The sequence below is a fragment of the Haemorhous mexicanus genome, chromosome 13, assembly GCF_027477595.1.
Source record: "Haemorhous mexicanus isolate bHaeMex1 chromosome 13, bHaeMex1.pri, whole genome shotgun sequence".
Taxonomy (NCBI): Eukaryota; Metazoa; Chordata; class Aves; order Passeriformes; family Fringillidae; genus Haemorhous; species Haemorhous mexicanus.
The window spans coordinates 4,886,255-4,897,622 of NC_082353.1; the positions used below are offsets into that span (position 1 = coordinate 4,886,255).

Sequence of the window (11,368 nt, forward strand, 5' to 3'; positions counted from 1 at the left end):
TCCTCAAACCCGGAGGCAGGCTGCTGAGCTCCCTGACGGCAGCAATCATGGCTGGGGGGGGGCTGTAAAGCCTGAAGGCTGGGACAGAAATTATTTTTGGAGGGGAGCTGCGGGGCTTTCCGTACTTTATTTGAAGAGTACGAGGAGGGAAGGGTGGACTTCTGGGGGAGGCCGTGGGGCGAGGGGACAGCGGAGGGGAGGCCGTGAGGGCGGGCCCGAGCTGCCATTTCGCGGCCGCCCGGCCCCCCGCTGTCGGGCGGTGCCGCCTCCCTCAGGCTCGGGCGCGACATGGCGGCGGCGCGGGCGCTGCAGCTGTCGCTGCTCCGGCTGCTGCTGCTCCCGCCGCTGCTGCTGGCGCTGCTGCCAGGCCCGGCGGGGGCCGTGTGGCCGCAGCCCCAGGCCCAGAGCTTCCCGCCCGGCGGCGGCCGCTGCCCGGTGCTGGCCCGCCGGTTCCGCTTCGCCGTAGCGGACGGCTCGGCCGTGGGGCCGGGCTGCGCCGTGCTGGACGCCGCCTTCCAGCGGTACTGGCCGCTGCTCTTCGGCCGTACCACCGGTGAGGGCCGCGGCGGGCGCCGACCCTTCCTCCGTGGCTTTGAGCTTAACAGCCCCCCACATCCTCGCTAATTTTAGGTGTCAGACCGCGGGGTTTGGTGGCCGTCTGCCTCCCCTCAGTTCTGCGGCGGCAGGTGGGGTGGGAGTTGTGGCTTGGATGGAGTCTGGTGGCACGGGCAGCGATGGGTTGGGCTTTGGAGAGCAATGCCTATGGTGCGTGTGGAAGAAATCTAATCGAGTTTGGCACAGCACTAGTTGTCCTTCTGCCAGGATTTAGGCTCTTGCTATCAAGTGTTTTCTCTATCTCATTTTTTGCTTCCTCCAGGTAGTGTTAATCTCTCCATTGCTTCATTTCACTTCCTTCTCTTGTGGCTGCAGGGAGAGCTGCTCCCAGCCTTGCAGCCATTCCTGCTTCAGGGTTACTGCTAAGTCTTGGCTGTTCTCATTATCATGTATCAGCTCTGGGTGTCCCGTGTGAGGTCTCACCTTGAGGAAAGACTTGCTGCTTTGTGTGTGTTCTTCCAAGTACATACTTGTGCCACGGGACACCTCTGCCAAAGTGGAGCTGCTAAAAGTCCTGAGGCAGCATGGCTTTTCTGCCAGGGAGGGATTAGCTCCCGGATTCATCATGAAATTGTAGGGTAAGATGAGGAAAGGCAAAAGCATTGAGAGTCTGGATTTGCTGTGGGGCAGGCTCTAAAGGTTTCTTGAACCCAGACTTCTTCATGACAGCACCCATTGCTTGTCTGGGATGAGCTGCAGGAAATCTCTTGGCTGTAGAGCTGACGTGCAGGGACGCTCAGTAGCTGCGTGGGTCTGCTGCAGCCTGAAGTGCTATATCCAGGGAGTATGAAGCACTTCATTCATCAAAAAGAGCTAGTAACTCTGCTCCCGAGTGTTTTAAATGTCAGTGTGAACTCTGTCACTGCTGATCAAAGCAGAGAAGGGTGGCAGTGTTGGAAGCTGCTTGGCTTTGTCTTGAGTACATCATACTTTGAAAAAAGCAGGTTTGAAACAGAAAACCCTTTGGCTTATTTTCTTTCTTCAACTCTTGTGAGTAGAAGTAGAAATAAATTTTGATTTGAGAGCCAAAAAGACTCCTCTTGGTTCTCTTTTGCTGCTGGGAACTAAAAACAGCTGATCTAATTATTCACGCTCTCCTGTTCCACTCAGAGGGGAAATGTGACCATCAAATCACTTGGAGCAACACTGCGATCACAAGATCCAGCTCACACTCATCACTTTCCATATGCCCTGCTTTATGATGCTCAAACTACACAAATTATTTTAAGGCCTTTTTTCCCCTCTTTTCCTTCGGGTTTTTTTTTTTTTTTTGGTCTTTTTTTTCCGCATGGGTGGTTAGTAAGAGCAGGCAGTTGAAACCTTGGATGAAAGGAAATAATTTGTATTAATAGAGGAAATAAATGGCAGAAACCATTTTCTGGCTGCGCTGCCTTGCAAGTGTGGTGGCAGTGGTGCCTGCCTGCACCTTGGCTTAGGAGGCTGTGTTTGGGTTGGGAAGCACCTCACCCAGCAGGTTCAAACGTGGTGTGTGATGGTGGGACTGATTCTGTTGAGGCTTCTCAGCAGAATGAGTGCTCCCAGGTCTAAGAGCGGCTGTTCCCAGTGAACTGCCACCTTCCTGAGTGGAGGGAGCAGGTCTTGCTGTGCTGCTTGCACATCTGTGAGGTTGCCTTGGCTACCAGCTTGTCTGCAACCAAGAGGAAAGCTCAAAACAGGGCTGGCTTCAAGCTGTTTTCCTTCTCTCCGCAGAGGTTTCGTCATCCCTTCATGGAGAAATTGGGATTTCTGTGAGCTGTGGAGCAGGGGCTCTCTGCATTTCTCTGAAATGCTGGCAGTGCCACAGTCTCTCTGGAAACTTCTTGGTGCTCTTGGCTCATTCAAAGCCATCTCTTTATTTCCAGTGACCACATTGAGCATTGGCTGTTCCTGGGAATGCTGTGGGGGTGTAGGTATGGACCTTGGCTGGGATGAGCAGGGTCCCACCCTGCTGCCCCATGGTCCTCCTGGCAGCTGACTGGTCTCCATTTGGAACGGGGGAGTGACTCAAGTGGGAATTGAGGCTTGTGCATCCTTGGAAGTGCTCTTCAGTTAAGGAAGTGTGCCCAGAGCTCCTACTTGAGGTCTAAATGTGGCTGGGTTCATTTCTCTGGCTGCCACACCTGGGACCTGCTCTGCAGAAAGTGAAGTCAGTTGGGAGCTTTTCTGAGCTGGATGAGACCTTTTGATTGCCTGTAACTCAGCCCAGTTTAATAGATTCATTTTCCACCCTTTTAAAAAGGTTTTCTTTGCCCTTTTCCAAGAAATTTGGGTAGAGCATAGCTCTTGGGCTTGTACTTTTTTGCAGTGCTGGGAAATCTTGGAAACAAGAAGCTCTTCACCCTCATGGTGAGGCTTTCACTAATCATGGCTGTAGCGGAAGAGCCAGGCCTGGTGTCCTGGAAGCCTCAGAGGCTGCTGCTAGTCCATATTCTGATGTTTCTCCTCTCTTGTGTGTTTCTTTAAGCTTCCTTGTGGGCTTCCTCACAGGCTGGGATTAGCTCGTGTTCTGCTGTTTGGTTGTGTTGAAATTGACCCCTGCTGAACACCTTGGTGTCTGTTTTGGGGTGCAGGAAGGGGTGCCTGTTTCTGCCTCCATCCCTAGCTGGGCTGGGAGGATGGTGGTGGGCTTGGAAGCAGGGAAAAGAGCTGGGATGGGGTTGATGTGCATGGTCTGTGTCCTTTGCAGAGAATGAGCCATCCTGGGAAACACCCTGCACCAAGCTTCTCGTCTATGTTTCCACTCCAGGCTGCGATGGGTTTCCCAGCCTGGACTCCAGTGAGAGCTGTAAGTGTCCGGGTTGGGAGCAGGAGGGAACATGGCTGTTTCTGTGCCTGTCACTGGGAAGTAGCTCTGTGCAGTTACCCTTGGATTTGAGGAGGGCACGAATTCCCTGCTCTTGAGACACTGGGGCAGGACAGGAGGGGCTTACCTGAGGGTGCTAATAAAACAGTGGAGAGAGGATTAAAACAGCAACAGAGGACCAAAATTCAGTTCTCTGGGGTCCTGGGGTGCAGTTCTGTACCTGAGCCCTGCCCAGTGCTGTCTTGGCAGTGTGGGACAACCCCCTGATGCTGTTTTTCAGATAAGCTGTCTGTCTCCAAAGGCTCCATGCTGCTCTCAGCAGAGACCATCTGGGGAGCTCTCCGAGGTGAGCTGCACTTCCCACAGGGCATTGCCACTCTCCCTGCCTCGGGCCTGTGGGGATGTTTCCTGGTGCCTCTCTCTTTCCATAGACTTTGTTAATTGAGCTCTGCTCCTTTGGGGGTGGGTTTCTGTGCTGAGAAAGGGGCTGTGTGTTTTCCTGCAGGCCTGGAAACATTCAGCCAGCTTGTTGGGAGAGAAGAGAATGGCACGGTGAGTCCTGGCCTCATCCCCTGCGAGCAGGCAGCTCTCCATAGTGCCCCAGCCTCCACGGGGCAGGCTGAGGGTTGCTGGGATGCTTGGGATGGGTGGGAGCAGCCTTGCCTAGGGCCAGGTGAAAATTCATGGATCCAGCCAGATCTCTGCCTTCTGAGTGGGTAAAGAAGTGCTGCAGCTCTTTCTGGACACTTTGCATTCTGGGCAGTGAGGGCATCTCTGTCCTGCCAGCCCTGGGGACAATGGTGACCCTCAATGTCTCTTGCTAATGGCCATTTGTCCAACATCCTGCTCACATCTTCCTTGTGTCTTCTGTGTGCAGTACTACATCAATGAGACAGAAATCGTGGACTTTCCCCGCTTCCCTCACCGGGGACTGTTGCTGGACACCTCTCGACACTACCTGCCTCTGAAAGCTATCCTGGAAACTCTGGTAGGGCATCTGAGCTGAGATATGAGATGGTTTAATTGGGCGTCCCTTCCCTTGTGACAACTGGGCTCCCTTGTTTGGATGATTTCTCAGTTGTCTTTGTTAAAAAGAAAACTCTGAGGTGTTTTGGATTCCTGCAGTCCAGGTTACTCTTCAAGGCTGAGTTGTTTCTAAGGCAAGGGAAAACACTAGCAAAGGTGGGTGGTGGTTCTGTGCTCATCCCAAGAAGAATTAAACTTCCAGGTCTCCATCACTGGTTCAGTTACAGGGAGAACAGGGATTTTACTGAGCAGAAGTATTCCTGGCCCTGTGCAGCTTTTTGTGTTCAGAGAGAGGTGTCTGAATCCCTCTTGGATCCTGGGAGCATTTAGGGACTCTGCCTTGTCCTTTTAGAGCTGGAGGACCTTGTCCTCTATCTGTGGCAAGCTGGATGACCTTTTAGAGGGGATGGGACATGTTCATCTTTATCCCTGTTCCTTCCCAGGACGTCATGGCTTACAACAAGTTCAACGTGTTTCACTGGCACATTGTGGACGACCCATCTTTCCCCTATGAGAGTTCCACGTTCCCAGAACTCAGCAGGCAGGTAATTATCACCATGAAAAGCCCAGCTCAGGTGAGCAGATCCCTGCCTCTGCTCCTGAGCAATGCCCTGAGCTTTGCCGTGTTCCCAGGGAGCCTTCAATGCCATGACCCACGTGTACACAGCCAGTGACGTGCGCAGTGTGATCGAGTACGCCCGCCTGCGCGGCATCAGAGTCATCGCTGAGTTCGACACCCCCGGCCACACCCTCTCCTGGGGGCCAGGTGAGGAGCACACCCTGCCTGCTGCTGCCCTGAGGAGACTTGGAGTTGTCTAAAGGGCAGGAATGGGTGCTGCAATCTGGACCCTAAAAGCTGGGTGTGGGCAGCAGTGTCCCACAGGGTGGCTTTGATGAGGAGCAAACCATTATTTGGGGGATGTGGGACCCAGTGGTCCAACTTCTAGAGCAAAATCCAGAAGGAAACATTTTCATCTTTTCTTGGGTCCAAGATGGGTGATTTTTTTGTGGGAGCATCTGCTCTGTCGAAACTAACATCATGGCTTATTGCAAGGATCTTGTGTTTAACTGAGGGTACAGCTGGCCAAGCTTCCTTGTACAGCTGGCCAAGCTTCTTTTCTCTGCTTAGCCATGTCCCAGTCCTGACACACTGCTGTCTACTCCAGGGACTGTGTCTCCTATGTCTAGAAGTGCAAGAAGCTCCAGGAAAACATTCCATTGTTTTTTTCTCTCCTTTCCCTGCCTCCAAATGCCAAGGCCCGTGTTAAAACTCTCCGTGTGCGTGGTCACAGCTGGAACTGTGGCTGTCCATTGTTCCCTGTCTCCTGACAGGCCCTGAGTTGTGCTGAGGGGCATTGTAGAGGATGACATGGTCACACTTTTCCCCTTCCTCACCATCCTGCATTTGTTATCCTCAGGTGCTCCAGGCCTCCTGACTCCCTGCTATATGGGCAAGGCTCCTTCTGGAGTCTATGGGCCCATCAACCCCATTGTTAACAGCACCTACCAGTTTGTGACCAGTTTTTTCCAAGAGGTCAGCACTGTGTTCCCAGACTTCTTTCTCCACCTTGGTGGTGATGAGGTAGATTTCACATGCTGGTGAGTTTGAGATCAGTTTGGATGGGGGCTGGGGGTAAGTATTTGGGATTGGAGTCCCAGCCTGTGGCTTCTTGGTCATGAGCTTTGGTGTCCTGCTCTCCCAGGCCAGGGATAGTGGTGGTGCTTGGGATTTTTGGGATTTCTGTGCTCATGGTGATGCTGAATGTAGGGAGCTGCTGATGCTGGTGCTTGTCCAGCCACAGCTCTGGAATACCTGGGCAAGCCTTGGACTGATGTGGGAGGGACTTGATCATGCCTTGACCTTACTGCAGAGCTCAGGTTGCAATGGTTTTATTTCTTTTCTTTGGTGCACAGGCAATCCAATCCAGAAATCCGTGCTTTCATGGCTGAGACGGGCCTTGGTGAAGATTACAAAAAATTAGAGTCTTTCTACATCCAGAGGTAAGGACAGGGCATTCAGGGCCTGCTGCTGCGCTCTGTGATCAGCTCAAATGTCTTCTGTCTTGAGGACACCAGATGTCCTTTCCAGGAGCTTCCCTGTTGGTCATGTCTCCCTGACCCCAAAAGGGAACATTTTAGTGGGAGATTGACCACAAAAAAGCCTGGGGCTGAGGAGAAAGAAGCCCCTTAAGGGGCTGTGCTCTCTCCCTTCTCCTTCAGAAGCACCTCCACACCGTGCTGAGGGTGTTGGGAATATCTGTGCTGCTCCTTAGGCTGTATGTAACCACCAAAGAGGGAGTCAGTGAGATCACCCAAAACTTGGTACTTTTCCCACACCAGGCTTCTGGACATCGTCTCTTCCCTTGGCAAAGGTTATATTGTGTGGCAGGAGGTGTTTGACAACGACGTGAAGGTGAGAGCTGCCTCTGCTGGGGTGAAGAGTGCCAGCACCCCACCTGACACACTGGTGTGCTCTGGGGGGGCTGTGCTGGGGTGAAGAGTGCCAGCACCCCACCTGACACACTGGTGTGCTCTGGGGGGGCTGTGCTGGGGTGAAGAGTGCCAGCACCCCACCTGACACACTGGTGTGCTCTGGGGGGGCTGTGCTGGGGCTGGTGGGTGTTACTCTGTAATGGGACTGGGGTCGATCTCAAGATGGTGCTGCCAGTGAGCTGCCCTCATTGTGGCTTTGTCACACTGCTGCCAGTGCTCTGCTCCCTCTAGGATGCAGGTTTTAACCATGCCCAGGACACTCTACAAATGTCCTTATCCCTCCTTCTGTTGTTCCTGCAAACCAGATGGGAAGTGGCTCAAAAATCAAGCACAAGTCTGCTTCAGCTTCCTTTTGGGCATGTGGAGGGGCCAGGGCACTCTGCTCAGGGGAGCAGGTGATGCTTCTGTCACTGCACTGATCCCCTGCCCCATGTTCACCTGTGCTCCTCAGCTGAGGCCTGACACCATCATCCACGTGTGGAAGGAGAGCAACATGCAGTACCTGAACGAGATGGCCAATGTCACCAGGGCTGGCTACCGGGCTCTGCTCTCTGCACCCTGGTACCTCAACCGCATCTCCTACGGGCAGGACTGGATAGAAGCCTATAAGGTGGAGCCCTTGAACTTTGAAGGTGTGTTCCTTGTGTCCCCTTTCTGCATGGCAGCTGGCTTGGCACTCAGATGTAGTGCCAGAAGTGGCTGTTTTGCTGTCCCCTCCACAGGCAGCCCTGAGCAGAAGGCCCTGGTGATTGGTGGTGAGGCCTGCATGTGGGGTGAATATGTGGATGTCACCAACCTGACCCCCAGGCTCTGGTAAGGGGGGTCTACAAAGAGGTCACTTGGGTTGTGTGAGGCTGGACAGGCATCCCTTTTCTTTTCCACCGAGTGTCATGTGCTGAACTCATGGGTTTGGTCTGCACATGGTGCCTGTCCCTGTCCTCCCTGTGCTGGTAATAGCTTCACTGAGGCTGAAATGGGAGTTTGCAAGGCTGTAACAACCTGCTGCTGCAACCAGGTTGTGTTTAGCACCTGTCTGTCCTGTCATCCTGCTCCTGATGGGCATGTGTCCAGGAACAGATCTTGGGATACTCTGAAGCCTTTGTGTGTGGAAGGACGCTGGTTAGAAAAGTGCTTGGGAATTCAGGGCTTGGTGTAAGAATCTTTTGAGTCCCTCCCTGTCCTGACTGCCTGTCCCTTTTCTTCAAGGCCAAGAGGTGGGGCCGTAGCTGAAAGACTCTGGAGCAATGAGACTGTCAAGAACGTGCAAGACGCATACGCCCGGCTGGCGGAGTTCCGCTGCACGCTGCTTGGGTAACCATCCTGGGGCAGCTGCCCTTGCACTACTGCTCTGGGCTCAACCCTGGGAGGGCAGGAGGGAAAAGGGCTTGCCCTGCTGCAAAATAACCCTTGTTCCTCTGGAAAGCCCTGGTTTTAATGCTGCCTGTGTGTGGGCAGAGCTTGCTTTGTGCAGCACTGGAAGAGCGCTCCTGCTGCTGGCGTAGGCTGGTGGCTCTGGCGAGGAGAGGGCTTTGTGCTGAGGAAGGAGGGGACTTGTCAGTTCTTGCCACTCTTCCTGCAGCACCAGCTTCCCCAGGAAACCTGTCCTCACCCCGTGCTCCCACACATGAGCAAAAAACTGAGTTTATAAGCACAGGATGAAAACCCCTCCCTCCTTGTCACACTTGAAACGGGGCACCCAGAGCCACCCTGTGCCACTGGAAGCCCTCAGACCTGGTGGTGTCTTTGCCTGTGCCCTCTCCCTGATGACATCCTTCTGTTCTCTTCCCAGGCGTGGTGTCCAGGCACAGCCTCTCTACGTCGGATACTGTGACCATGAATTTGCTGGGGTTTGAAGGGAGAGCCCCATTGCCCTCTGTCTCTGTGCATGCAGGAGGAATGTTCCCCCCTCAGAAGGGCAGAGGGACCCCTTGCCACCCCGTCTTCTGCTCTGGCTTTATTGTAATGAACATTTCTTTTGCCTCGGCATGCACTCTTTACCTCTATTTTTATTTCTTTAAATCTATAAATAAATTACCCCAAAGAGGAAAAAGGTGCCTATTCCTGCTCATCTGGGCTTGGGACACTGTGCAAGGGTTGGCAGGAGATGGGTAGGGCTTGCTCCAGAGATGCTGGTGGAGAACCATCATCCTGGCAGCTCTGGAGTTTGCAGGGTGCCCGCTCAGCTGGATAAACTGTGCTTAGCCTCTGCTGCTGTCCCAGGGTTTGCTTCTGCAGTCACATTGTGCTGTGAGGTCCTGTCCTTGTCCCTTTTCTCTCCTCTGATGGCCCGGCCTGCAAGCCTCCACTTCTGCTGCCCTAAACCCTGGTTGCTGCCACCTCCTCTGACTTTTCCTCAGCAGATGACACCCTGGAGCCTCTCTGAGGAGCCCTTGCAAATCTGCAGAGTGGTGAATGGATACTACAAAATCTCTGCTCAGCTCTTCAGGCTGTCACTTCTGCCTGGGATTTGGCCAACTGACCCATCCTCCTCCTGCTCTGTTATTCTCAGGGTGAGGAGCTCAACTCCAGATCTCCTCCATCCAGAGGGGTTGGTTTCAATGGTGTTTTCCTTGGAGAAGAAAGAAACCAGTGGTGCTGCTGTCCCATAGAAGTGGGATAGGTGTGATTGTTGTTCTTCCATGGTTGGGATTGCCGTGCTGGAAACGGCATTCAGCTGAAGGCAGGGAATCTGTCAGGGAGAAATCCTGGCTGGCTGTGACTGTTGTATGTGTGTCTTGGTCTTAAGTGAGTGAGATGCACTGTTATGGCTGGAAACCTTTCATGACTGAACTTTAAATTAAAAATAGTGAATTAACAGTTATTACTGCCTCCTATTTTTACAAGTCAGATTTTTTTTTTCCTTTTTTATTTTTTTTTCCCCCAGTGTGCTGTAACATGGTACCTTGGCTGGGTCCTTTTGTCACTGCAAGGTGCTGCTGCCAGCAGGGGTGGGGCAAGCAGGACACCTGGGAAGGGTGCTCTGTTCCCAAGAATATTGCTCTGTTCCCACAGCTGATGCTATGCCAGCTCCCTGCCCTCATTCCACCTCCCCCTCTGCCTTGCTGGGCTTCCTTTCCCCTATAACCAGGTGTGAGAGCCCCCAGCACTTGGGATACCCACGGAGGACCCCCCAGCATTGCACCTTCCACTGAAGCCTGGTATTGTGATCCAGGTTAAACATCACCCATGATCCCATTTCCCAGGGTGTCTGCACACAGCATTTTCCCTAAACCACCCTCATGGAGGTGGATCAGTGACGTTTCCAGCCTCGGACGGGCCGGGATCCCGGAAGCGCCCCGCTCTCCCCGCCGCGGCTTTGCCGGGTGGCCCGTTCCTTCCAGAACATCTATTTTGGTCGTGTAAAACTTGCCGGGGAGCAGGGAACAGGGAACAGGCAGCGTGTGAATCACTCGGGGCCAACGGGTTTAAAAATAAACCCAAGCGGCGGCGAGGAGCAGCCGCCAAGCCCCCGGATTCCGGCAGGATTGTGCTCCACACGTCCCAAACCCACCCGTGGGCACTGGCACCGGCCAGGGGAGTTTATTGGGACACGCTTGCAGCGGCGGGCACCTGTGTGCATGGTGTGTGTGAGTGCTTGTAAACACGTGTGTGCACCGGGTGTGTGCCTGCAAGCGTGTGTGTAATGTGTGTGCTTGTAAACACGAGTGCGTTGTGGGCATCGTGTGTGTGTGTGCTTGTAAACACGTGTCTGCTTGTGAGCACGCACTTGCTCACACGTGGTTAGGGGTCCTCACATCCACTCGTGCACACACATGCACAAGGGTTGAACACACATGCATTAAGGGCCCTTGCACGTGTGCACTCACACACGTGCACAAATGCACTCGCTCACATGTGCATGTGGGTCCTTGCACGCATGCACTCGTGCACAAATTTGCACACACGTGCATGTAGGTGCTTGCATGCATACATACACTTGCGTACGTGCCCGCACACCTGTCCATATGGATCCTTGCACACTTGCACATGTTTGCATGTGTGTCCTTGCCCTCATGCACATACTTGCACTCCTGTGTACACACACACACTTCCACTCATGAGCAAGGGAGTCCTTGCACACATATATATAGGCCATTGCACACATGTGCCTATGGGTCCTTGCGAGCCCATGCATTCCTGTACACACTTGCACACACATGCACACCTGCACACACATGCAAATGCCCCCACACATCATTGCCCAGACTCACACACATGTGCTGTGCATGCCCTTGCACGCACTTACACACTCGTGTAAACTCTTGCAGCACCTGTATGTTCTTGCACATGCTTGAACATGCATGCGCATGTTTGTGTAGACTTGCACATGCTTGCACACATGCTCACGCACACATGCACACAGTGGCACACGCTCACAGCCCTTCCCACACTCACAAGCCCCTGCACGCACGAGACAGCGCGCCGGGGAAG

General features: G+C 53.6%; 1 protein-coding gene across 1 annotated transcript; it reads left to right on the forward strand.

Moving 5' to 3' along the window:
• The first annotated feature begins 257 nt into the window (after nucleotides 1-257).
• Nucleotides 258-9,758, forward strand: HEXA (hexosaminidase subunit alpha). Its single transcript, XM_059857992.1, has 14 exons — nucleotides 258-553; nucleotides 3,302-3,400; nucleotides 3,699-3,764; nucleotides 3,924-3,970; nucleotides 4,296-4,406; nucleotides 4,888-4,989; nucleotides 5,078-5,210; nucleotides 5,863-6,043; nucleotides 6,359-6,445; nucleotides 6,785-6,857; nucleotides 7,389-7,569; nucleotides 7,660-7,750; nucleotides 8,144-8,248; nucleotides 8,727-9,758. Exons 1-14 carry the CDS (start codon nucleotides 289-291, stop codon nucleotides 8,788-8,790), a joined length of 1,605 nt encoding a protein of 534 aa, XP_059713975.1. The 5' UTR covers nucleotides 258-288; the 3' UTR covers nucleotides 8,791-9,758.
• Nucleotides 9,759-11,368: the final 1,610 nt, after the last annotated feature.